This window comes from Sapajus apella, unplaced genomic scaffold, assembly GCF_009761245.1.
Source record: "Sapajus apella isolate SASKATOON/1434 unplaced genomic scaffold, GSC_monkey_1.0 scaffold64, whole genome shotgun sequence".
In the NCBI taxonomy this organism is placed as follows: Eukaryota; Metazoa; Chordata; class Mammalia; order Primates; family Cebidae; genus Sapajus; species Sapajus apella.
Window position 1 is genome coordinate 2,329,490 of NW_022437004.1, and position 27,820 is coordinate 2,357,309.

A 27,820-nucleotide genomic window follows, 5' to 3' on the forward strand; every position below is an offset into this window, starting at 1 on the left:
TCATCCGATTTTCATCCTGTTCACAATACTGCAGCCCTATCCTAGGATCATAGTAAATCCCTGAATAAGAGCACTGGACTGAATATACAGAAGGGTGGTGCATATGAGAGAAAAAAATCTACCCTGAACAGAAACTGCATGATATCTCATTGGAAAATGCATTCCAGTTGTCAATATCTCTCTTGAGTCCTTGTGCATGATTTCAAATATAGGATTTAGTTAAAGATCATATTCAAAATTAGTTTATAAATAAACATGAATTGAATTGCTTTGTTGGTAAAACATAGACCTCATTTTTAACCTTCACTTTGCAAACTTTATGGTTCAACAAAAATGCTCACATCATGATTTTGAGTTAAGTTTAATGGCAGTTGTTCGACACACTGGAGTTGCTCATTCACCTTGTTCCTTGGGGAGAGGGAGCTGGATAGGCAAATTTTGCTCCTTGGACTTTTAGAGTATGTTACATGTTGGGCCCGATGATACGCCTCTCATCTGGATATCTCGTATCTCTTTCTGAAGTCTCTTGCTCTCATTCTCGAATCCCTCTTTGAGAAGGCGTTCCTGTTCCTAAAATGGAAAGTGGAGACTAAACCCATCCAGTTTAACACACTTTCACCAAATTAGTTCCCCTTTTGGTACTTATATTGATCCTTCAAGAATTTTTGACACTTGTTTTTGAAACGCTTTCTTCCCTTACTTTCCATTCTATCACTCTCTTCTGAGTCTCCAGTACCTGCCAATAATCTTTCTGTGATTTCTTTAGCTTCAAAAATGGTGTTGTCCTGCAGGTTCTAAAATATTAGTGACCCAACATTTTATTCTTCAGTTCCTTTACCCTTCACACACATGCAACACAGTCTTCCTGGAAAAACTCTTGTTCTTTTCTTTTTGTTCATTTCTGATCTGTATAGTAGGGACTCAAATATATATCTAGGAAGATATGAAAGATAGGTGATTTTCAATTGATAGGTTACTACATAACTCAAGACTAGGGTAAGTGTTTGATTGGAGAATTTAGTACGAGTCTCCAAAATTCAGAGGTAACAGAAATAAATTGAGGAGATCAGGGCCTACAGTGGCCCATAGCGTATTTCTGGGCAAGCATAAATGTGGAAAAGAGCCCAGAGAACAAGAAAGTATTGGCACCATGGGCACTTAACTAGTGTGTTTAAGTGGGTAGATGGTTAGAAAATCTTTCTTTCTTTCTTTTTTTTTTTTTTTTTTTTTTAGATGGAGTTTCGCTTTTGTTGCCAAGGCTGGAATGCAATGATGTGATCTTGGCTCACTGCAACCTCCGCCTCCCAGGTTCAAGCGATTCTCCTGCCTCAGTCTCCTGAGTAGCTGGGATTACAGGCATGCACCACCACACCCAGCTAATTTTGTATTTTTAGTAGAGACGTGTTTTCTCCATGTTGGTCAGGCTGGTCTTGAACTCCCGACCTCAGGTGATCCGACCCCCCAGCGGCCTCCCAAAGTGCTGGGATTACCGGTGTGAGCCATCATGCCCAGCCCAGTTAGGGAATCTTTTTACTCATAGCAGTGCTTCTAGACATAAAGTTATAGCAGGCATGACAGAAACAAAATCCCTATGTATGTCTCTTAGTAGGAAAGACTGACCAGATATTTCTCCAGGTAGTCCGATGCAGAAAAGTTACTTATTGCTCATGAAATTACAATTTCTTCATTAGGCATGAGAAAATAATAGTTCCTTTGCCATTAGAGGAAAATTTGATCACATAATGTAAAACACTTGTGCAGTGCCTAGCAATGTTTATTAGTGACAGCATAATAAAGTATTCCATGTGATATTATCCTGAAAGTAAATAATCTTTACTAACTAGAGATGACTGCATAAAAACAGGGAATGAAAAATGTAGTAGTGTCTGGGCTAGAAAATTTTTTGGGAAGCATTATGTTCTCACCCTTACACTTTGTTTTCAATTTGGGGCACTGGAAGAGAAAATTGAGATGATGCAATTGAATACCTTAAGTTTAAAATTGATGGTCTTCTCTTGCTCCGCCATTAACCGGGCCTTAGCACTCTCCATCTTCTCGGTCAGTTGTTTCACATGTTCCTGATAACTCTTCTCTTTCTGTTCCATCATCTGCTCGTTCTTCTTTTGTATTTCCTCCAACATTTTCTTTGCAGCTTCTGCAGATTCAGCCTTTATATGTTCCACTGGGGAAGAAAAATAAGCAGAAAAAAATATGAATATTCAATTGCAGGTGTTCCCTTTTCCTTTCACTCTTTTTTGTTTGTCTTATTCTCACATTACTGAGAAAACTTCTTGTAACTTTGCCCTGGGTAACCAGAAAACCACTGATCATATACATTAGTTAAGAAACTCTCATAACTATCAATGATACTTGCCATTCTTTCTCTACAATAATAATTCTAGGTGGACCAATATTGCTAACTAACAGTTTGAGGACTTTCCAACCATCTAAAGTGTTTTCAGCTGTTCTCACCTTCAATTGCTTTTTCCTTTTCTGAGAGTGACTGATCAGTTTGTAGAAGTGCATCAGCCACATCCTCCTTGGACTCTTAAGTATTTTTTCAGCACCTCTTCAGCCTAGTTATGCAGAGGAAGGTAGAATGAAGAAAGAGTGATTATGGGTTAGCGCAAAACCCTGCAATATATCTGCTAATTCAATTTAATTTTACGACTCATGTAACAATTCACTTTATAATTCAAATAGTATTTAAAATTTTGTAGGCCTGAAATGCAACTCTGGATCTCCCTTCAAACCTGTTCCTTCCCAATCACCCCAATTTTAGTAATTAATAACTCTGTTCATCTAACTATATCTTGATTATCTTTGTTTTCTCACATACCCAGTAAGCAGTCATCTGCAAACTGTGTTAGCTTTCGCTTCAAAATACAGTCAGAACCCACCCCTTGTCACCTGCTTCATCCAAACACCCTGGTCCAAGACAGCATCACCTCTAGGCTGGATCATTGTTAAAGCTTCAGAATTGGTCTGTTTCCACTCTTTTTTCCCTACAGTCCATTCTCCTCAGAGCAGCCAGAGTTTCACTACATTATTTAAAGAAAAATCATACCACTTTTATACTCAAAGTCCTCTATTGACTTTCTAATTCATCCAAAAAAAAATTTCAAACTTCTTTTATTAGGTTTCAACATACTCCCCTGTCTGGCCTCTGGTCTCTACCACTCCTCTGAACGTATCTCTCACCAATCACTCCTTGATTCACCACCTGCCAGCATATTAGCTTTCGTACTATTTCCAGGACGCAAGCCAATTTATGTATCAGGTTTATTTCTGTTATTTGAAGTTTTCTTTTCCTAGAGTCCATTTGGCTCACTCTTTAACTTCTTCGAAGATTCTGCTGAAACTTGACCTCATCTGAGAGGCCTTCTGTAAGAACATACACATAAAATTGGTGCACATTTCCTTCCTCTTCTATACCTGGATCCTGCTTTCTTTTTCTTCAGAGTGCTTTTGGTCACTGTGACAGGGACTGCTAGAGGCATTCTAAATCTCTATTCTCCTCTGTGTATTTTGTAACAGAACTGTGATTTTTTTTTTCCAGCTGGGCGCATGGCAGGTCATGGTAAAATATTGTCTTTTCTTTTTTTTTTCCTTCCTTTCTTCCCTTTTTTTTTCTCACTCTGTCACCTGGGCTGGAGTGCAATGGCATGATCTCAGCTCACTGTAACCTCTGCCTTCCGGGTTCAACCAATTCTCCTGCCTCAGCTTCCCAAGTAGCTGTGATTACAGATGCCTGCCACCATGCCTGGCTAATTTTTGTATTCTTTTTTTTTTTTTTTTTTTTTTTTTTTGGTAGAGACGGGATTTCACCATGTTGGCCAGGCTGGTATTGAACTCCTGACCTCAGGTGATCCATCCACCTTGGCCCCCCAAAGTGCTGGGATTACAGGCGTGAGCCACCACGCCCAGCCAATACTGTGTTTTCTATTCAACCTCCCTTATAGCTGAGGTGCCCATATGATTAAATTCAGGCCAATAACATACACTCAGAAGTGTTATATAGTACATTTCTTTAAAGGAAGAAAATTTCTTTAAAGGAAGTTGACTCACAGCCCTTTTACACTTTGCTTTTCCTTTTTTCCCCCCGCCTATAATGTGGAACCAAACGCTGAAATTCTATGAACCATCCTAGAGCATAAGTTGACATGGAAGATCGAGGCTATGCACTAAGGAGCTGAAGCAGAACAAGGGAGGGCCTGGGGTCAAGGTGAATGTGACGTCCTCATAGCAGCATTCGGCTCCCTCCTCCTGATTTCTTACATGCATACAAGAAAAAGAAACTTCTACCTTTTAAAGCCACTGTTGTTTTTTCATTTTAAATAATATATAGCCAAACTTAATTGTAACTGTTGTAACCTCAGTATACTAGCATAGAAGACTTGCTAAGAGCATAGATTCTGCTACTTGCATTTGCATTCAAGCGTATCATTCATTACTTGTGTGATATTGGTAAGTCCTTGCACTTCCCTGCACCTCAATTTTTTATATAAAATTGGGTTGTTGAGAGGGCAAAGCAAGATGGCAAAATATAAGTCTCCACTGATCATCCCCCCAGTAAGGACACCAATTTAACAACTATCTAAACACAGAAAAAGCACATTTATGAGAACAAAAAATTAGGAGCACACTGACAGTAACTGGTTTTGTCTTAATATCACTGAAAGAGGCACTGAAGAGGTAGAAAAAACAGTCATGAATCTCTGATGCCATCCCTCTGTTACCCCCTGGCAGAGGCAGCGTGGTATGGAGAGTGATTCTGTGTCTAGGGAGAGGGAGTGCATAACAACTGTGAGGCATTGACCTCAATACTGCTCCGTTAAAATAGAAAGCAAAATAGGTTCAAACTTAGCTGACACCTGTTCATGAAGGGGCTATTTAAATCAGACCTAGCCAGAGTAGAAATGCTGATCCAGTGGTTGGAATTTGAATGCCTACAAAGCTCGCTGCCGCAGGCTGAAGTGGTTGGGGTGCTCAATAAACTTGAAGGGCAGTTTAGGCCACAAGAACTGTAACTCCTAGGTGAGTCCTCATGCTGAACTGGACCCAGAGTGAGTGGACTAGGGGGCACATAACCTACTAAAACAGCAGTCAGGGTGGCTAAGAGAGTTCTGGCATTATTATTGCCTTAACCCCAGGCTGCAAGGCTCGTGGCTCCAAAAGAGACCCTTTCCTTTTGCTTGAGGAGAGGAAAGAAAAGCATGGGAAAGACTTTGTCTTGCATCTTGCATGCCAGCTCAGCCATAGCAGGTTAGGGTATCAGTCAGAGTCATAAGGCTCCTGTTTCAGGCCCTCCTGGATGACATTTCTAGACACACCCTGGGCCAAAAGGAATCTGCTACCTTGAAGAGAAGGACCCAGTCCTGGCAGCATCCACCACCTGCTAACTGAAGAGCCTTTGCACCCTGAATAACCAGGAGCAATATCCAGGTAATATGCTGAGGGCCTTGGGTGAGACTCTGAGACTTGCTGCTTCAGGTGAGACTAAAGCACATTCCCAGCTGTAGTGGCTATGGGGCAATAGTCCTTCTGCCTGAGAAAAGTAGAGGGAAAAGTACTGGGGACGTTGTCTTGTACTTTAGGTACCAGCTCACCCACAGGCAGGTAGAGCACCAGGCAGGCTCTTAGGGTACCTGATTCCAGGACTTTGATCTTAGATGGCATTTCTGGACCTTTTCTGAGCCAGACAGCAGTCCTTTGCCCTGAAAGGAGAGTCCCAGGCTAGGCAGTGTTCACCACAAGCTGACAAAAGAGCCCTTGGGTCTTAAGAGAATATTGGTGGTAGTCTGGCAGTACTCCCCATGGGCCTGTGGTGGCTGTGGCCATGGGGTGAGGTGTCTCTGCCTTTGGAAAGGAGAGGGAAGAGCGGCAAGGACTGCATCTTATGGTCTGAGTGCCAGCTCAGCTGCAGTTCAATAGAACACCAGGCAGATTTCTAAGGTTTTTTGACTGTAGTTCTTGGCTCCTGGATGACATCTCTGGACATGTGAGGGGCCCGAGGAAACTCTCTGTCCTAAAGTGAAGGACACAGGCCAGGCTGGCTTTGCCACCTGCTAATCGTAGAGCCCAGGGCCTTCAGCAAACACAAGAGGTAGTCAGGGAGTTATTATAGCAGGCCTCAGGAGGGACTCAGTGCTATGCTGGCTTCTGGTCTGACCTGGCACAGTGCTAGTGGTGGTGGCCACAGGAGTGCCTGTGTCACTTTACACCGAGCTTCACTTGGCTCAGAACAAAGAGAGAGACTTCACTTGTTTGGGAGAAAGTAAGGGAAGAGAACAAGACTCTCTGCCTGGTACTCCAGAGAATTCTAGATCTTGTCCAAGACCATCAAGGTAATACCTTGATGAGTATGTAAGAATCACAGTGTTACTGGGCTTGAGGTGCCCCCAAAGCAGATATAGCTTAGATCATGATATCCAAGTCCTTTTAAATATCTGGAAAGCCTTCCCAAAAGGACAAGTACAAACAACACAGACCGCGAAGGTTACAATAAATACCTAACTCTTCAATGACCAGACACAGATGAACATCTACAAGTATCAAGACCACCAGGAGCATGACCTCGCCAAATGAAGTACATAAAGCATCAGGGACATGTTCTGTAGAAACAGAGATATGCCACCTTTCAGGCAGAAAATTCAAAATAGTTGTTGTATTGGTCCATTATCACACTGCATTTGTCCATTCTCACAAGACACAGGTAATTTATAAAGGAAAAGAGGATTAATGGACTCACAGTTCCATGTGGCTGGGGAAGTCTCACAATCACGCCAAAAGGCGAAAGGCATGCCTTACATGGTGGCAGACAAAGGAGAATGAGAGCCAAGTGAAAGGAGCTTTCCCTTATAAAACCATTGAGTCTAGTGAGACTCATTAATTACCACAAGAACATTACGGGGAAAACTGCCCCCATGATTTAATTATCTCCTACCAGGTCCCTTCCACAACATATGGGAATTATGAGAGCTACAATTCAAGATGAGATTTGGGTGGGGACACAGCCAAGCCATATCATTTTGCCACTGGCCCCTCACAAATCTCACATTCTCACATTTCAAAGCCAATCATGCTTTCCCAACAGTCCCCAAAGTCTTAACTCATTTCAGCATTATCTCAGAAGTACACAGTCCAAAGTCTCATCTAAGACAAGGCAAGTCCCTTTGCCTATGAGCCTGTAAAATCGAAAGCAAGTTAGCTACTTCCTAGATACAATAGGGGTACAGGCACTGGATAAATGTGTCCATTCCAAATGGCAGAAATTGGCCAAAATGAAGGGCCGAAAGGCCCCTGCAAGTCCAAAATCCAGCATGGCCGTCAAATTTTAAAGCTCCAAAATGATCTTCTTTGATTCCACATCTTACATCCAGGTCACACTGATGCAAGAGGCAGATTCCCCTGGTCTTGGGCAGCTCTGCCTCTGTGGCTTTGTGGGGCATAGCCCCCTCCTGCCTGATTTAATGGGCTGGCATTGAGTGTGTGCAGTTTTTCCAGGTGCACAGTGCAAGCTGTTGGTGGATCTATCATTCTGGCATTGGGATGATGGTGACCCTCTCTTCACAGCTCCACTAGGCAGTGCCCCAGTGGGGCCTCTGTGTGGGGGCTTCAACCCCATATTTCCCTTCTGCACTGTACTAGCAGATGCTCCATGTGGGCCCCATCCCTGCAGCAAAGTATTTTTCTGGACATCCAACCATTTCCACACTTCCTTTGAAATCGAAGTGGAGGTTCCCAAACCTTGATTCTTGACTTCTGTGCACTTGCAGGCTCAACACCGCATGGAAGCTGCCAAGTCTTGGGGCTTGCACCCTCTGAAGCCATGACTGGAGCTGTACTTTGGAACATTTTAGCCATGGCTGGAGTGGCTGGGATGCAGGGCATCAAGTCCCTAGACTGCATATAGCAGAGAGGCCATGGGCCTGGCCCACAAAACCATTTTCCCCTCCTAGGCCTCTGGGCCTGTGATGGGAGGGGCTGCCATGAAGACCTCAGACATGCCCTTGAGACATTTCCTTCATTGCCTTGGTGATTAACATTGGGCTCCTAGTTACTTATGCAAATTTCTGCAGCTGGCTTGAGTTTCTTCTCAGAAAATGGGTTTTTCTTTTCTATTGCATTGTCAGGCTGAAAATTTTCTGAACTTTTATGCACTTTTAACAGCACCCAAGTCACCTTTTGAATGCTTTGCTGCTTAGAAATTTCTTCCATCAGATACCCCAAATCATTTCTCTCAAGTTCTCAAATTCCATAAATCTCTAGGGCAGGGGCAAAATGCCACCAGTCTCTTTGCTAAAGCATAACAGGAGTCACCTTTGCTCCAGTTTCCAACAAGTTGCTCATTTCAATCTGAGACTGCCTCCGTCTGGTTTCATTGTCAGCATTTTGGTCAAAGCCATTTAACAAGTCTCTAAGAAGTTCCAAACTTTCCCACATATTCCTGTCTTCTTCTGAGCTTTCCAAACTGTTCCAACCTCTCCCTGTTACCCAGTTCCAAAGTTGCTTCTGCATTTTTGGGTATCTTTACAACAGTGCCCCACTCTACTGGTACCAATTTACCGTATTAGTCTGTTTTCACACTGCTTATAAAGACATACCTAAGACTGAGTAATTTATAAATGAAAAGAAGCTTAATGGACTCACAGTTCCACATGGCTGGGGAGGCCTCACAATCATGCCAGAAGGTGAAAGGCACTTCTTACATGGTGGCAGACAAGGGAGAATGAGAGCCAAGTGAAAGGGTGTTTCCTTATAAAACTATCAGATCTTGTGAGACTTTTTCCCTACCACAAGAACAGTATGGGGGAAACTGCCACGAAGATTCAATTATCTCCCACCAGTTCCCTCCCACAACACATGGGAATATGGAAGCTAAAATTCAAGATGAGATTTGGGTGGGGACACAGCCAAACCATATCAGTTGTTTTGAGAAAGCTAAAAGAAATTCAAAATAACGCAGAGAAGGAATTTAGAATTCTATCAGATAAATTTAACAAAGAGATTAAAATAGTTTAAAAGTATCAAGCAGAAATTCTAGAGCTGAAAAATGCAGTTGGCATAGTAAAGAATGCATCAGTCACTTAATAGCAGAATTCATCAAGCAGAAGAAAGAATTTGTGAACTTGAAGACAGGCTATTTGAAAATATACAGAGGAGACAAAAGAAACATAATAAAAAATGATGAAGCACACCTATAGGATCTAGAAAACAGCCTCAAAAGGACAAATCTAAGTTATTGGCCTTGAAGAGAAGGTAGAGAAAGAGATAGAAGTAGAAAGTTATTAAAAGAAATAATAACAGAGAAAGATATGAATATCTTAGAGAAAGATATCAATATCCAAGTACAGGTAGGATATAGAACACAAAGAAGATTTAACCCAAAGAAAGGATTAATTTCAAGGCATTTAATAGTAAAACACCCAAAGGTCAAGGATAAAGAAAAGATCCTAAAAGCAGAAATAACATGCAATGGAGCCCTAATATGTTTGGCAACAGGCTTTACAGTGGAAAATTTATAGGCCAGGACAGAGTGGCCTGACATATTTCAAGTGCTGAAGGAAAAATCCTTTTACCCTAGAATGGTATAGCAGGTGAAATTATCCTTCACACATGAAGGAGAAATAAAGGAGAAACAAAAGCTGAGTGATTACATTGACACTAGACCTGTCCTACAAGAAATGCTAAAGCGAGTACTTCGGTCATAAGAAAAGGACATTAATGAGCAGTAAGAAAACACTTGAATGTCAAGACTCACTGGTAATAGTAAGTACACAGAAAAACAGAATAATATTACACTGTAACTGTGGTATGTAAACTCCTTTTATGCTAAGTAAAAAGACTAAGTGATAAACCAATCAAAAATAATTAAAACACATTTTAAAACATGCACAGTACAATAAAATATAAATAGAAACAACAAAGTTAAAAAGTGGGGGGATGAAGTTAAGGTATAGAATTTTTATTCACTTTTTGCTTGTTTGTTTATGCAAATAGTGTTAACTTGTTATCAACTTAAAATCATGGGCTATAAATGGCATTTGCAAGCCTCCTGGGGACCTCAAACCGAAACACATACAACACATACACAAAAAATAAAAACAAGAAACTAAATCATATCAGCAGAGAAAGTTAATTTCACTAAAAGGAAGACAGGAAGGAAGACAGAAGACCACAAAACAACCAGAAAACAAATAACAAAATGGCAAAAGTAAGTCCTTACTTATCAACAGTGAAGTTAAATGTAAATAAACTCTCCAATCAAAAGACTCAGACTGGCTGAATAGGTTTAAAAAACCAAGATCCGGGGACTTCTGCCAAGATGGCTGAATAGGAACAGTTCCGGAGTGCAGTTTCCAGCTAAAGCAATGCAGAAGGCGAGTGATCTCTGCATTTCCAACTGAGGTACCAGGTTAATCTCAATGGGACTGGTTAGACACTGGGCGTATCCCAAGGAGGGCGAACCAAAGCAGGACAGGGCACTGCAAGAGGCTGGAGAACTCCCTCTCCTAGCCAAAGGAGGCCATTAGGGACTTTTCTGGACACTCTGGCACTCTGGTTTAGATACTGCACTTTTCCCATGGTCTTTACAACCTGCAGACCAGGAGATTCTTGTTGGTGCCTACAACACCAATGCCCTGGTTTCCAGCACAAAACTGGGTGGCCATTTTAGCTGGTGCCTGAAATGCCAGTGATACAGAACTGCTCATTGCCCTGGAAAAAGGGGGGCAAAAGGCAGGGAGCCAAGTCATTTGGCTCAGCAGGTCCCACCCCCACAAAGGCCAGCAAGCTAAGACCCACTGGCTTGAAATTCTTGCAGCCAGCACAGCAGTCTGAGTTCGACCTGGGATGGTTGAGCTTGGTAGGGGGAGGGGTGTTCACCATTACTGAGGTGGTTCTAACCTTGCCTGTGTAGTCACTGGGAAGTTCACACAGTAGCTGGGCGGAGCCTGAGGCAGTTCAGCAAGGTCTCTGTAGGCAGACTGTGAATAGACTCCCTTCTTGCTGGGCAGGGCATCTCTGAAAAAAGGCAGCAGCCCCTCAGGGACTTATAAATAAAGCTCCACCTTCCCAGGACAGGGTAGAAAGAATGAATAAAATCAAGTATAGCACAACGTACTTGATAGCATAAAACTTGATAACACAGAAGGGTGACTATAGTCAATAATAATTAAATTGTACATGTTAGGATAACTAAAAATTATATATTATTGGATTGTTTGTAACACAAAGGATAAACGCCTGAGTGACCAAATACCCCATTTTCCATGACGTGATTACTATGCATTTCATACTTGTACCAAAACATCTCATGCACTCCATAAATATATGTATCTACCATGTACTCACAAAAGCAAAAAAGTAAAAAACTACAAATTTGGGATATTAGTAAATACATACTTTACATAATTGTTCTTAGTATTAATGAACTAGGCTTTCAGCCCAGTTCCTGGAACACAGTAAGTGCAACATAAATGTTAACTGTTATTATTATTTGTTCATAAGCTATAATTTGCTAATTGCCTGTGTGTACTTTGAGACAGCTTGGCCCTTTTTTTTTTCCTTTTTCTTTTTCTTTTTCTTTTTAACTGCTGTGTCCCCAGCAACTTGACAAGTGCCTGGCATACAGCTAGGCCAAAAACAAATAATTGTTGAATGACTGGATGAATAAATAAATGAGTAAATTCGATAAACTTTTTTGAGGGCTACATCTGTGCTTCCGAGGAGGAACTTGCTATCTCTCTCATGATGGGCTCTCTTATTGAATCAGTAAATGGAAAAATGAAAGGCAGAGACCCTGGGCACCGGTTGCAGTGCCATTTACCTTCTTGCCAGTGGGCTTTGAAAGTATCCCCTCAGCACGTCCCAAGAAATGTACCCACTGTGTAGTACCTGTATCCCCTTCCTCGGCACCTGGTAGTACTTATTCTTCAGCTCCTGCTGCTTCTGAATAAAAAGACGGTAACCTCCTGGTTTAGAAAATGTTCCCTGCTTGACATCTTCTTCTAAAGGGCCAAATATATCCTGAAGTAAAGCCATGCAACAATCTGATGATGCTTTCGAATTCTGCTTACAAAAGTCATCTCGCTTTGCTTCCAGCTGGGCCTGCAAAGTGACAAAACAGCACAGATGTTTCAGTAAAGCCATGAGGAGGATGTTAGCCACATAGAGACCGGGAAATGCTTCTCCTTGAAGAAACTGTGGCCTCTAAATAGTTCCATCCTCCTCACCTTGCTGTTAGATCCTAGAATATCCCTAAGTTGTGCTTGTTGCAGAAATTTATCTGCTTCTGTTTGTGATTTCCTAAAGCTCCTTTCTTCCAGTTTTCCTGCTTCAGAGAATGAGTCTCAAAGCACACACTATTTCATATGAAACTTTTATCTTTTCAAGTATCTCATTTGAGGAATAGTTCTGAGCAGAAACACTGGAGTCAGGCAGCCTGCCTAGAGTTCCAAGATCCGCTAGACTGTGGCTTGTGACACACAACCTTTGTGAACTGAGGATTCCTTGTCTGTACAGCAGAGGAGCAATACTCATCTCATCAATTTCTCTGCAGGGTTCTATGAGGTGATGTAAGGTATTTGGCCCAGGAACTTTTTTTAGAAGTGCTCAGTAAGGAGTACATGATTATTTAGTACATTCTTTAATATAAGAATATTTTCTCAGCATAGGACTAATAAAAGTAATGAAGATTGTACCATAGGTATTGTCAGTATTTAGAAAGTTCCATAAAGCAGCATATTTATCTACATTAAATCACTTAAGATAACATAACTAAGAAACTTTCTTTTTCCTCCTTAGGTTGGAAGGGTGACAATTGCTGACATCAGCTATCTAGCTTCACCAGAACCTCAGAATGTAGCAACATATCATTTATAAGATCCCGCCTTCCTAGCTAAAAAGAGAATTTTCACTTGTCAAGTGGTCATTCTTCATGCAAAAATACTTCGTTCACTTGGAATGAGGTAGACGTTAAAAACATTCTATAATAAATTATATAATTAATTTCTCTTTTGTGGCTTTCTGAATATTTTACCATTGGCTTACATTTAAAAAACAACACATTGTTAGGGTTATTTAAAAATAATTTAGTCCCCACTGATAATTACCAGGGAACATAAAAGCCAATGTATTTTTTTAATTTAAAAGGAAAAAATGACATAGTCTTTAATAATGCTGTTGTACAATCTACTTACTTTCTTAAAATATGGCACCCATAGAGGAAAAACTAACAAAACTGAGTTTCTGTAAAACTTAGGTGCCATTTTTAAAGGTCTAAGGCTATGCATATTCTAGTCTTTTAATAATTATTTCAAATATGTACACATAACTGAGTGCAACTATTTTGGAGTCTAAAAAGAATTATTCTCCCAAGTTTTTCTGCCTCTTATGACGTAGAACACCAAATATACCCCTAATTTCCTCTGGAACTTGTGGTCCACATCCTTGAAAGAGTTCTTCATGAAGACTTCAATGGCCTCCCTCTCACTGTCCCTGTGCAGGTCCAGCAGCTTCTGGAGGGTTTCCGTGGGCAGCTGCACCTTCTGGCCCATCTGCTGGTCATAGTGGGCAACAGCCTTTTCCACTGCGGCTGAGTTTTCTAACTGGGCCAAGGCCAGGACTGCATTCTCCATGCAGGGCAGATCCCCGCTGCTGATGGCACTGACATAGGTCAGCACCAGGCTCTCTAGACCTGCAAAAGGGAAATTTTAAAAAATGTGACCATCACTTGGTGGGACAGAGTATTTTGTGTGCTTTTCAAGTGAGTGTCACAAAGAATAGTTTTAAAGAATTTTTGGATAAAAAATAGTAATGGAATAATTTGTTAATTTCTAGTCACAGAGGAAATTAAAGTTACTCTTTCCTAATTCCTTCACACAAAAGGAAGATATTGAAATGAATAGAATAGGATATTTTGTGGCTGAGATACTAGGTCAAGGTGTTTTCTTAACTTTCTTTTCTCTCATCTCTCCCTCTATTCCCTTTTTCTCTTCACTCCTAATTTATGAAAAAGGTCAATAAGAAAACTTAGCCTTTTAAATTTTCATTAATTTTAGTAGTGCTGGCCACTAGTCCTGTGTCTGGCTTAGGTAAACATGCCTCCTTACATATTCTCTCATCAGAACTACATGCAGGGTATAAACTCATTAAGTTTGTCAGGGCTTTGCTGGGTATAACACTGAAAGTCTCACATGCCAGGAAGACCTCATCTCAGGTGAACTGGAGTGGCTGGTCACAAACAAGAGGTGATTATTTGTGACTAAATCATGGACCTTCTCATCTCTCTGTAGTTTTAAGTACCATTTGTATGGATGGCTGGTATATTTTGTTTCCTGCCTTGACATTTATTTTGAGCTTTGGATTAAAAATAAGTTTTGTGCCTTATTTTTAATGCACTTTTAATATTCCTTACTGTGTAAATCAGAAGAAATTCAATATTAAATAATCTAAATATAAAAACTTCATCCACTCTGAAAAACTATTTCTCCTCCTGATCTCATTAAATAACACAGCCATTAAAGCAATTGCTAAACTTGAAACTCTGGAGATAGGCTTGGCACTTCCTTCTTATTCCTTTCATAAATCCATATTCCCTCCATCAACAGGCCTTTTGGATTTGATATCCAAAATATGTTTGGATCTTGTACATTTTCACCGTTTTTACTGCCATAATCGGAGACTAACCCAATGCCCATTTATTGCTCAGCCACTGCAAATAGCATCCATCCTCTTATTCTCTCCCATTCACCACTCCAACAAATTATCTACAAAATATTCAGAAAGATATGTATAAACATAAGTTAGATAACTTTACCTAACTGCCAAAAACTCTTCCCTAGAACTTAGACAAACTCTAATCTCCTCAAAGTTCTTTGCCAATCCTTTCAAGACCTGACCCCTTTATACTTCTCTAATTATGACACCTCTCTATTCAGTCTACTCTTGTTCCAATCACCTGTCTTTCTTCTATTTTCATTAAAAGACATGGAAATGGAATTCTGCTCTGTCACCCAAGCTGAAGTGCAGGGCATAATCATAGCTCACCATAGCTTTGAACTCCTGGGCTCATGCTGGGTCCTCCTGCCTCAGCCTTTTGAGTAGCTGGGACTCCATGCATGTACCACACATTTGGCTGATTTTTAATTTTTTTATGATAATAGCATCTTGCTAGTTTGGCCAGGCTGGTCTTAAACTCCAAAGCTCAAGGAATTCTCCCACTTTGGCCTCCCAACGTGCTGGGATTACAGGCATGAATCTCCATGCTAAGCCCCTGTCTTCTATTTTCTTGAAGCTGCAAAGTTTTCCTGCCCTGGGCATTTCCACATGACATTATTTTTGCTGTAAAACTATTTCTCTATATGCTTTGGTTAGCCCTTAATCATTTATTTTATATATATTTATATAGGTACCTATGTATTTGAGACAGGGTTTCACTCTGTCTCCCAGGCAGGAGTGCAGTGGTGTAGTCTTGGGTCACTGCAACTTCTGTCTCCCAGGCTCAAGTGATCCTTCCTACTCAGCCTCCTGAGTAGCTGGGATTACAGGTGTGAGCCACAATGCCGGGTTAGTTTTTGTATTTTTAGTAGAGAAAGTGTTTCACCGTGTTGCCCAGCTGGTCTCAAATTCTTGAGATCAAAGTGATTCACCCACCTCAGTCTCCCAAAGTGCTGGGATTATAGGCATTAGCCACCACAGCCAGCCAAATCAATCATTTTTAAGTTCTCATCTTACATATGACATTCACAGACAAGCATTCTCTCACAGTCTAAATTATATCTCCCTCCCTTTACTCTTTCATAGAAGCCTATTATTTTTATGCATTATGTTAATCACTATTTATCATTATAAGTTTTCGTTTTACTTTTTACAAAAGTACCTTTTGCTCCTATTATGCTGGAATGAGGATAAAAGTCACATTTCTTTTATCCATCATTATACCCAGTGGTTGGTACATTACATTACAGGCATTCCTTAAATATTTCTGAATTGTTGAACAGGAGAATTGTACTGCAGTTAGCGGCAAAATCTACCTTACATATAGTATTTGCTTTTTTTCTTTCTTGCTTAGTGTATATATATATATACACATATATATATCCTGAGTTTGTTTTATTAAGAGGGAGCTGAGAAGTTGCTGGAGAAGTTGACCACAGCAGAATTAGATTCTAGTTCTTTTCTTTATCCTCCTTGCAAGGAATATGAGATGATACTATAGTTTTAGTTTTCATGTAAAATTTATAATATGACCTTCATGTTGTGTTTTCCTTGCCATCAATAGACTATGAATTTGTCAGAAGTGACCCTTATGCATTCCATTTTATCCTCTACAATAGGTGAAAGGAGAAAGTCCAGGTAGGAAGTCGGTAGAGAGAGTGACTCACGAGGCCCATTGACTGTGATGCCACCTGAGAGAGTCTTGACATTGGAATGGCTGAGGATGTAGGAACAAAATTCTGCAACTTGTTCTATGAAATCAGGGTTTAGATCTTCCTCCTTCAACTGCTCCAAGTGAGCAAGGTACTTCCTCCGAGCGGGCCGATCGAAGATGAAGCACTTCCTCTTGGGGAAGAACTTTCGAATGCACAAACGAGGATCATTAAAGCTTTTACTTTTTTTATCAGTACCTACAGGAGTGAAAATTAGAGGTAATAAAACTTCAGATTAATTACTTCGAATATAATCTTTCAATTTTATGATTTTCACAAAGCCCATGTAAGGAGGAAATTAATAAGGAAGGCAGAATAAACAATTAAAAAGGTAGAGAAAGGAAAGTCTCCAAGAAGAGATAGGTAATGCAATTTAAAGTTGGTTCCAACTGATATAATCAAGTAATATGTCCATTTCCTTTAGCAGAACAGTCAGGAAAACACAGTTAAAAATTATAATTTTTAGTACTACACAGAAATGGTCATTTTGATATTATCTGCTCTTTACATATTAACCCACCAACGATTAGACCCAGAAACCTTTTCTTAGCTTCAGCGAAAGCTCCAGGTAGTCATCGGGAGTGATGGGTTCTCCATCTGTTTCCAGCTCCAGGGAGAAATCTCTAAGAGTCCACACAAATGCTGGAAAAAAGCTCACAAAGTCAGCTGAGTCTTCTACATAAGTGTTATCAGGTGAGGAGTTTGCCTTGATTCGATCTGTCAGCTCTGTCACATAACTGAGACGCTAAGTTAAGAAAATTACAGAAAATGACACTTTTTATACTACATTTTATCCTAATGCTTACCTAAAATAATTCAGTTTCTTTTGATTAGCTCATTGATTCACAAACATTTATTTACAGAATTCATTCACTCACAAACACTTGTTGAGCACCTACTACGAAATAAGCACTGTCCCAGGGACTAAGAATACTGTAATGAATGAGACAATGCTACCATTATAGAGCTTACATTCTAATCATGGAAACAAACAATAAACAAGTAAATAAAAATATAATAAATTATCAGGTATTGATAACAATTGTCTTGAAGAAAAATAAACTGGGCAACTAGTTCCTAGTGTATTTTTAGAAACTAGCAACCAATAGACAGTTATCTAACACTCTGGTATCTCCCACATCTACCAATAAGGAAAGCAGAGAATAACCATGTGTATTTGCATGTGGTGCTGATTTATGTAGTTTTCCAGGTAAATTATCTCTGACATTGTAGTTGAGCAGTGATCTGAATGAATTGAAGGAGCCAGTCATATACAAATCCACTGGAGGAGCATTGCAGACAGAGATCACAGAGCCTGCAAGCCCCTAGATAGGAAATCACTGAATGTGTCCAACATATATCAAGAAGTCCAGTGTGGTAGGGCAGAAGCCTTAAAATAAATAGAGGTAGGGATATGTAAGCTCTGTAAACCAAAGTAAGAAGTTTGAAATTGAATAAAAAGTTAATAGGAAGTCATTGGTGGGTTTCAAGTGAAGAGAGGACATAGTATGATTTTTTTTTTTAACAAAAACCATACTGGCTGGCATTGTCTCTGTGAGTCAAATGCATATGCAAAACAAAACAAAACAAAAACAAAAAACAATTAGGTAGTTGGAAAGATAACCAAGTTGAGAGGTATTGAAAACTTAGAGTTATCATGGAAGAAGTAGTGAGAATTGGCCAGTCTAGGAAAATAACTTTGATAGTGGAGCTGAAAGAATTTGATGATTAATAATTTCCAGGACATAAGGAAAGGAATCATCCGAGATGATTCCTAAGTTTTTGATCTGAGCACTTCTACGAATGATGTGGGAATTTATTGTGATTGGAAAGACTGGGAAGGAATGATTTTGGACAGAAAAATTAAGTTTTATTCTGTATATTTTAGGCTCAAGATGTATCTTACACATCTGAATGGAGATGATAAAAAAGTTTGAATTTGTTCATACTTGGTAATATAAATTTGATGGTGATTGACATATTGGTGCTACTGAAAACCTTGAGGCTGGATGTGATCATCTGGGAACTGGGAGTAGAAAGAGAAAAGAGGCACAAGAGCTTAAGATTTATAATATTTAGAGGCTAAAACTAGAAAGAGGATGCAGCAAAGTAATCTGAAAAAGCCCACCAATAAGAAAGGTGAAAAATTAGGGAACTATGGTATTCTAATAGGAACCAATTCCAAACAAAACAAGCATTTCAGAAAGGTGGAAGGGATCAAATTTATCAAATGCTCCTAGACAGAAAAAAAAGGCTTTTGGAAGACTGGAAGATCAAATGAGGTGAGAACTGTGCATTACATACACAAATACGATGGTGACTTTGATGAAATCTAATTCAGTGTAATGCTTGAAACTAAGCTAATGGAAATGGTGAGGTCATTGATAATGAACTAGGTTAGGTAATGTATGAGAGTGGAGAATAACAATGAGAGTTATTGGGGAGTTCCAATAAGGTGATAGAACTGAGACACCAGGGTATTAGATAATTGTCTATTGGTTGCTATTCTCTAAAAGGACACTAGGAGCTAAAATCTTTAGTAAATGAGGAATGTATTTACTGGAACGTTGCTAGATAATTGCAACAAAAATGTGGCTTCGTCAAAGGGTATATGTATTAAAGAAGGTTCTCTTCCTAATGGTAAAGGAATGAGAAGATGTCCATAACTCTAACATGGTAGAAGAAGGATACCTAACTCATCTCTTAGACTTATGATATGCAAGGTATGGTATAAAAAATAATTATCACATAAGACCACTGGAGAGGTCTGTAGCAGAAATAGTATCTATAGTGTATAGCTAGGTATCAGTTAGAAGGCAAAACTTGGAGAAGATGATAAGAATATAGAGAATTGCAAAAGTAAGACCATGAGTTCTTGAGGACATTGAGGGTTTGGACAGGGATAGGAGATTAAGTCAGAAAGATGATATACAGAGTCTTGGGTGGCTGAGCGTCTAAGGATATATGTAACCAGGAAGACTTGAACTTCTGGTAGAGATTGAGATACAGTGAGATTTTCAGCATGAGATTTATTAAAGATGGGACTTACGAATTCTTCAGTACCTGTTTGCCTCTGTACCTGATGAAAAAATGAAGCTGTTATTTTCTAGGTTTAATGCTGTTCTGGACCACAAAAAAAAGAGATACTGCAATTGGTCCATGGCCTGCTGGTTGATGGTTCCCATGCTATTGTACACGAAGGTGCTGCTCAGGAGGATGGCCAGGGCAAAGATCCAGGAGTCATTCTCATTGTCACCCTGTAAGTTATTGTAGAAGCCACACAGAACAGTGACTAACAGAATGAACAATCAATTCAGATAGCTGAAGACTGACTGAACTCCAACCCTGTCTCTTACTAGCTGTGAAAACTTAGGTAACTCACTTCTTTATGCAGTATTTTTCCATCTGTAGAGCAAATTTATAGTGTTCATGATGTATACTTTAAGGTATTATATATAAATGTATATGTTAGTGGAAAACACGTGAGCACTTGGTATTAGAAGCTATTTTGATCAGCTACTAGAATTCAAACTGGTATCCTAAACTTAGTTTATGGCTCTATTCCATTTCCATGGCACATCATGGTAAGAAATTTTTTACACAGTAGTTAAAATAGGCTCCTTCAATAACAGCTTCCTATGTCTAAGATTTATAAAAGTATTAATACATTATCCTTAATGAGCAAAGATGTTATCATTAGATGTTACACTTTGCTTCTCTTTCTACTGGTGCTGCTGTAGATGTGAAAATTTTTACCACCTTTATGGGTTCCCACTGTAAAAAGTCAGACACGTTTTTAAAATGTCTACTGAAGTTTATAAGCACCTTCAGCAGCCTTACCAAAACATTTCACTATAATATGAAAGAAAAATGACTGAAAACATTATTAGCCATGATTTTATAGGTTTACCAAAATTAATCAATTGAACTTACTGTATACTCTAAATGCTTACACCACATCAATTAAAAAAAAAGAATATATTAATATAATTAACTAGAGTCCTAAATCAAGGAGTAGGAGTGATAGTGCAAAGAGGTTATTGATCTGACCTTGTTTATGTAGATTTTAATCTATCTAAGTGAAATTTTAAAAATATTTATCTTCTTACCTTCTCTATATCTCCAAGGCCCTCAGTGTCGAGCAGAACTAGGGTGTGTCCTGGCTTCTTGGGATGCGGCTCGCACCACATCCAGATTCCTTTGGTGTGAGATTTCACTGTGGAGCCCAGAGGGAAGCCTGCAAAGGAGAGGATAAAATGGAGAAGAGATTAATTAGTAGGCGTTTCTGGAAATTGAGATAAAAGTTAACATAATCAAAGGTAAAAGAGATAAAAGAAAATACAACTGGCATAAATCTTAATTACAATCCAGTAAATAGGAAAGTTGTATATCTAACAGACACTGAAACATTCATTTTTCCTTAAAGTTCATTGAAAGCTTGCTGTCACTACATAAATATTTTAATAAATGTTTTATAAGTATTATTATGGAGGTTAACTTTATTTATGTATTCCTTCCAGAAAGGCACATTTATACTCTCAATTGGGAAAATAAAAGTAAAGTGGGAAGAAAGAGTCAGCTGACTATAATCCTCTGAAGTCAATGTAAAGAGCCCATTAATGGATTAAAAGTTAGCTTTCAATATTCATTCTCATCTCTAACTTTCTGTTCTCACATTCCAAGGCTGGATGATCGCAGTGTGTATGGACAGGAGGGACTTGGCAAAGCTTTGCTGGTGTCACTTACCCTTGTTCTTCCCAGCCAGCCTGTTCATCAGGTAGGATTTGCCTGTGCGGTAGAGGCCCACAATCGCCACCACCACCACAGGCTGCGTAATTGCAGACAGGATCTTCAGAGCTTCTGGATTCACCACCAGTTGCCCTTCAACGTTGTCAATGAGGCTCACTGGGCCTGCCATGTGAATCTCTGGAGCCATGTCCAGGGTGGTGTTCCCTTCTGTGCCAGGAAAAAGATGAAATGGAAAGCAATTTCTAGGTAGCTAGCCATGCTGAGCTTTACAATATGGGTTACATTTTTGATTTCTATGCTTGAATTTTTTCTCATATACATTTTTTAAAGCCCTATTTCTCTTTAAGGCTGTCCTACAAATTGGTCCACTGGCTTTCTTTAAAAATAACTTTATTTTGAAATAGACTTACAGAAAAGATGTACAATGGGTATGAAAAGTTCCCATATATCATTTCCTGTAATGCTAAAATTTTATATAACCATTGAACAAGGATTTTAACATTAATACAATGATAATTAACCTACACTCCTTATTCACATTTCACCGGTTTCCAACTATGTCATTCTGCTCCATGATCAGTCCAGGACTGTTCATTGCATTTAGTCATTATGTTTCTGTATTTTCTTTGCATCTTTGATAGCTTCTATTCTTTGTCTTTCATGTCTTTGACAGTTTAGAAGTTGACTGGTCTGTGATTTTGTATTCATCCCTCAATTTTTTTGATGTTTCTTTATTACTAGATTGAAATTATGCATTTTATTTTGCAAATGTCACTGAAGTGATGTTCTGCCATTTTCAGTGTCTCCTATTAAGGGATTCATGGTGTTCACATGACTTTTTCTAATGCTGTGACCTTAATTTTGATCATTTGGTTAAGGTGGTCTCTGCCAGATTTCTCCACCACAAAGTGTTATGTACCATTTTGTCACTAAAAAAACACCATTTGGAGAGACACTTTGAAGACTATGCAAATAAAGTTTCATCATACTTTCATAATTTTTCAGTCACTGTTTTTAGCATCTATTGATAATTCTTGCTTATAACTTACTGTTGTGTTTGATTGAAGGTAATTTTCTATTCTCATCATTCCTTCTATATTTATTAGAGTTTTAATGTGAGCAAGAACTGCCCTTTCTCCTTCATTTGTTTTATTTACTTATTTAATCATTTAGTTGTATCAGTGTAGACCTACAGATATTTATCTTATCATCCGGGTAACACTTTACTATCATTATTTATCTCATTGCTCAACTCGTCCCAGATTAGTTCACTGAGAGCTCCTTCAAGCTAGAGCCCAAATTCTTTGGACATGCTTCCATCATATTTTCACTGCTTCTTTCCTTCTGGCAGGCTTATCTAATACCTGCTTCAGTCTTAGAATTGACCATTTTTCCCAAAGGCTCTGGTTGCTTTCATTGGATACTGGTACATAGACACCAAGATATCACACTAGGTGTAGTCATTACTTCTAGTCATTACTTTCCCACAGGGAAAATTAAGGAATCTATGTTTGTATACTAGCACATGAATACAAACATCTACATTTATTTCTTATCTGTACATTTCTATATATAAGCTTGTTTCTTTTGATACTTCTAATTCCAATTCAACAAAACAAAATTTATTCATACTTTCCCTCCTTGTTTTTAAAACCTTTTCTCTGAGTATGTCATTACATATAATAAATTATTTGCTCAATTCTACTATATACAATTAAAGTTACTAACTCATAAGTCTTTGTAAGATAAATTTGCTAACTAGAGTGCACTATTAGTTAACAGTTCTTTTTGTCTTTGGTCTTACACATACAGTCAAAATACTGTATTCCAAAGTTGCTTAAACTACCTTTTCCTTCTCTATTCTCTTTGGTGTGGTTAAATCATTTATCTGTAATATAGTTAGGTTTGTTTGTTGGTTGATTTTAAGTATGTATGTATTTATTTTGAGTATGTAAAATATCACAGTTATGAAAGTCAGAGCTTTACAACAAGCTGTAGTCAGAGAAGTGTCACTTTTCCTTCATCTTAGCACTGCATTCCCATTCCAGCTGTCTTTATATTCTTTCCACCTCACGGCCACTCATCCTCCACAGATGCTCAATCTTGTTAGTTTATAGTTTACCTTTCTTGGACATTCTTTTCATTAATGAGCATATACATGTATGTTTTTTATTCACGTTTTCTAACATAAAGATCACATCATGTGGAAATATGGAAATCTCTCCATACCAGTTCATAGGAAGATTTCTCAGTTCCTTTTACAGGCATCTATTCCATTTATGTGAACATACCACAGTTTATTCAACCATTCTTTTATGTATAGACATTTAGATTGTTTCGGATATTTAGCAATTACAAACAATGCTGCAATGAAAACCTCTGCTAACCTTGTGAGAGTGTATTTTTACATTGCTATAGGAGTTACTTTAGGATAGTGTCCTATAAGTGAGATTGCTGGATCAAAAAAAAGAGCATTTTATTCCGTTAGTTATTGCCAAGTTCTTCTCCAGAAGGATGTACCAGGTTGAATTCCCACCAGATCTTCTTGTATCTCATTGTTCAGAAAATGAATTTTTTTCTAGGTATGTCACATTTTCTGACTTAATTACAAAATTTCCTTTGGTAACTTTTCACATTCACATTTAGATCTTTGGACTGAGCTCGCTGAGCTCCTGCATATAGTAATGGGAACCTTCACCTGAGGAATCTTCTAGCGCACATATCTCCATACTTTGAAACATAGACACCATTCTCACCTAGCCTTGGTCTGGATTTCTTCCAAGCCGTTCTGTGGACAGGGCCTGGTCATATTGTGGGACTCAGGTTACCCAATGGCTTCTTCCTCTCACTATGCAGGAAGCCCCTTGAGTTACCGTAGCCCATCACTGGTTCTTAATATTTGCTGTGAATCAGCATTTACCTGTTACTCACTCAAGCTTGATATCTCGCATCTGACATATAGAAAATCAACAGATTTTGTTACCAGAGTTTGACCTTTCTGTGCTTTATGATTCATTGTCTATTACTTGTATGTATGTCAGTTTGCATATTGCTTTCAATTATTTCAGGTAATGAAGCCAGCATCAGGAAACATTGCCTGATGAGCCAGGGCTTGTTTTTGGTGTGACTTCTGCTTCACGTGCAGCAGTATATACACAATTGTAGGCATATCCTGTTTAACCAGGCCTTGATAATTTGATAATTTACTAAAGAATAGAAACATATTCTCTCGTAGTTCTGGTGGCTGGGAAGTCCAATCTCAAAGTGTTAACAGGTTTGGTGTCTCGGGAGAGCCTGGTCTCTACTTCCAAGACGGTGCCTTGGAGCCTTGATCCTCCAGAGTGACTCACTCACAGAGGCTCTTTTTATAGTCATTAATCTCTTCATGAGTGCTCTGCCCATTTGGCCCCATCTCCCAACCCTGTTACACTGTTGGGAATTAACTTTCAACATGAGTTTTGGAGGGGACAAAAATATTCAAACCATGACATATCTTTTGAAAATTAAAAGTATAGTATATAAATAAAATTCAATAGAAAGCTCATAAGATAAAGTTGAGAAAATCTTTTTTAAAGCAAAAAAAAAAAACCTTAAAAATGAAGATGAAATAAATGAGAGAAAATACAAGATAATTACATTACTTCCCCCTTAATAGATTCTACATTTGAATAATATGAATTCCAGAAAAGAATGGAAGTTACTAGGGGGAAAATAGAGGCTGAATTAGTAACAAATAGAAAACTAAACAAAAAAAAGAAAAGCATTACTTTAGGAAAAACAAAATTGTTCAAGAAAGGAAAAATAAAGATGTTAAGTATATCGATATCATTTATATCTATAGTGTCAATGCTATAAATAACATTGAAATTGTCATACTAATGCAAACACTGAGTATTGATCTAAATAGAAGTATGATATAATTATATTGAGGGGATCATGGGCAGAGTTTGTGTGAACGTGGGTGGTAGTAATAGTGGTGAGGGGGTGTGTGATAAAGGAATGGAGATGATGAGTAAGGCTTAAATCCTTATTTTCCCTATATGATACATAAAATTAGAAATTCAAAAGGTAGGAAATACAAGGTTGTTATTTTTATATGTGGAGGTAAATAACAAAGAAACAGCTAAAATAATTAAAAGTGGTTGCTATTGAAAAAGAGAAGAGGTAAAGGTGGGGGATTTACTAGGAGGATTTTTTTTTTTTTGAATAAGTCTCATAGAATTGTTTGATTCTATAAATTATGTGAAAATCTAATTTTGAAGAAAATAAAAACAAAAGTTGAAAATAAAAATTAAATAAGTAAATAAAAATAAAACAAGTGAGAGGCCTTCCTGCAGTAATATCTTAATTTTTGTTTTTACCTTGAATATGTCAATCCTTGTAATTTAAAATGATTGTGGTATAAAATGCCTAATTTTTTAACATACAATCATAGACTATAAGCATTTACAGTTTTCCTTCTTATCCTATAATAGAGTGCTTTGTTTGTAATATAGAGCTGATTACTTCTGACTTGCTCTGCTGAAGGCTTATATCTAATTATCTACTTCCTATCTCTTCAGGGGACAATGGCAAAAAAAGCCATTTATTTTTCTGTGATCAGGACCCATTTTCTTTTACAGCAATGGCTGACAGAGACTTCTGGAAAGACTTCTGTTTCATTTTATAGCATGAGGTATACTACCTTAAAATGGGACTCAATCAATGACTGACTCAGAAAAGTAGCTGCACAAAGATTTTATAAGCTCCCTAATTATAATAACTTGTTCTTCACTTTTACACTGTTGGTGGGAGTGTAAATTAGTTCAACCATTGTGGAAGACAGTGTGGCGATTCCTCAAGGATCTAGAAATAGAAATTCCATTTGACCCAGCAATCCTATTACTGGGTATATACCCAAAGGATTATAAATCGTTCTATCGCAAAGACACATGCACATGTATGTTCATTGCAGTGCTGTTTAAGATAGCAAAGGCCTGGAACCAACCCAAATGCCCATCGATGATAGATTGGACAAAAAAAATGTGGCACATATACACCATGGAATACTATGCAGCCATAAAAAACGATGAGTTCGTGCCCTTTGTAGAGACATGGATGAACCTAGAAACCATAATTCTCAGCAAACTGACACAAGAACAGAAAACCAAGCACCACATGCTTTCACTCAGGCGGGTGATGAACAATGAGAACACACAGACATAGGGAAAGGAACAACTCTCACAGGGCTAGCTGGTGGGGGTGGAGGGGAGGGGGGGGCAGTGGGGGTGGAGGGGAGGGGGGGGGGGGCGGGGGGGGGGGGAGGCAGGGAGGATGGGGAGGGATAATACTGGGAGAAATGCCTGATGTAGGCAACGAGTGGGGGGTCGGTGATGGAGACAGCAAACCACCATGGCATGTGTGTACTTATGCAACAGTCCTGCAGGATGCAGGACGTGCACATGTATACCATAGCCCAAATACAATTAAAAAAAAAAAAAAAGAAAGAAAGGGCTGATGAACTGGCTGGTAGAAAATGCAGTGCTTTGTAAGTATTATGTTCCTTCAACCATTTAAGAGGAATAAAACTAACATCTACTCTGTCTCCTACAAAAACAAAAACAAAAACAAAAACTTGTTCCCTCTTTTTGCTGATCCCAAGTTGCCTACCTTCATTTACCTAGAGCTCTAAAAGTGGCAAAGTGAATGTGATGGAGTCCTAACTTTATTAAGCAGATACCGATAATGATAAAGTTAACTTAAGATGGTGTCAAGAAAGAAATAACAATTTGGAAACATTCCCATCTATGGAGGGACCATTCCCTCCGTAAGTAGTCTGACCGTTCCTGTGATGGGAATGGTCAGTTTGGATAAAACTGATGAACCCTGGTAAATAGATTCCCAACCTGTCCCAGTCTTATCTAAATCAGAAATCCTTTAGAGTTGGAAAGAAGGTTGCTTCAATGTGAAAGTTGATTCTTATCCTCCTCTCTTTTCTTCTGAATTTGGCAGCATTGCTTTCTCCGTCTTTTTTCTCTCAGTAACTGTGAGCTTTCACTTTGCCCCTCCAATGTCCGGGGCTTCCCAGATTTTCTTCAGAGACCTGATGAAAGACAAGAAAAAGAGGTAACCTCTGCAAAGGAATGAACTAATATGAAACAGAAAGTATTAACTAAAGCAGTGACTCATTAGCCATAAAAGGAATTGCTGGCAGCTGTGCCAGTAAGAGGGTTTGTCATGATTTCTCAACGAGGAATTTGCTGTTTCGTTATTTGAAAAGATCTTAGAGACTGCTTGCATATTAATTTTTAAAAATCCCTTCATTGGGTCATTTAAAATTGTGCTATTTATCTCATGTTTGTGGGCCAGTTTGAGAAGAATGTGGATGAGAAAGCCTCATATAATTTTTTTTTTTTTTTTTTTTTTTTTGGAGACGGAGTTTCGCTCTTGTTACCCAGGCTGGAGTGCAATGGCGCGATCTCGGCTCACCGCAACCTCCGCCTCCTGGATTCAAGCAATTCTCCTGCCTCAGCCTCCTCAGTAGCTGGGACTACAGGCACGCGCCACCATGCCCAGCTAATTTTTTGTAGTTTTAGTAGAGACGGGGTTTCACCATATTGACCAGGATGGTCTCGATCTCTTGACCTCGTGATCCACCC

General features: G+C 38.9%; 1 protein-coding gene and 1 long non-coding RNA gene across 3 annotated transcripts in view; one reads left to right on the plus strand and one right to left on the minus strand.

Annotated features, from left to right (window-relative positions):
- The window catches only part of LOC116529907, a 30,978-nt gene extending 9,775 nt beyond the window's left edge, over positions 1–21,203 (plus strand). Inside the window, exons 3-6 of one of the 2 annotated variants that reach the window (XR_004259732.1) lie at positions 19,080–19,156; positions 19,544–19,692; positions 20,561–20,708; positions 21,117–21,203. This is a non-coding gene — a long non-coding RNA (uncharacterized LOC116529907). Of the gene's footprint in view, positions 1–19,079; positions 19,157–19,543; positions 19,693–20,560; positions 20,709–21,116 lie in introns of those variants that run through there. The other variant, XR_004259731.1, reaches the window with a different exon arrangement.
- GBP2 (guanylate binding protein 2) lies at positions 299–27,554 on the minus strand. Its single transcript, XM_032247817.1, is given in 12 exon segments — positions 299–570; positions 1,989–2,182; positions 2,473–2,548; positions 2,550–2,576; positions 11,899–12,111; positions 13,419–13,699; positions 16,389–16,631; positions 16,974–17,170; positions 19,581–19,690; positions 20,543–20,670; positions 21,180–21,389; positions 27,083–27,554. Coding segments are annotated over 11 exon segments (1,776 nt in total). The 5' UTR covers positions 21,370–21,389; positions 27,083–27,554; the 3' UTR covers positions 299–453.
- Positions 27,555–27,820: the final 266 nt, after the last annotated feature.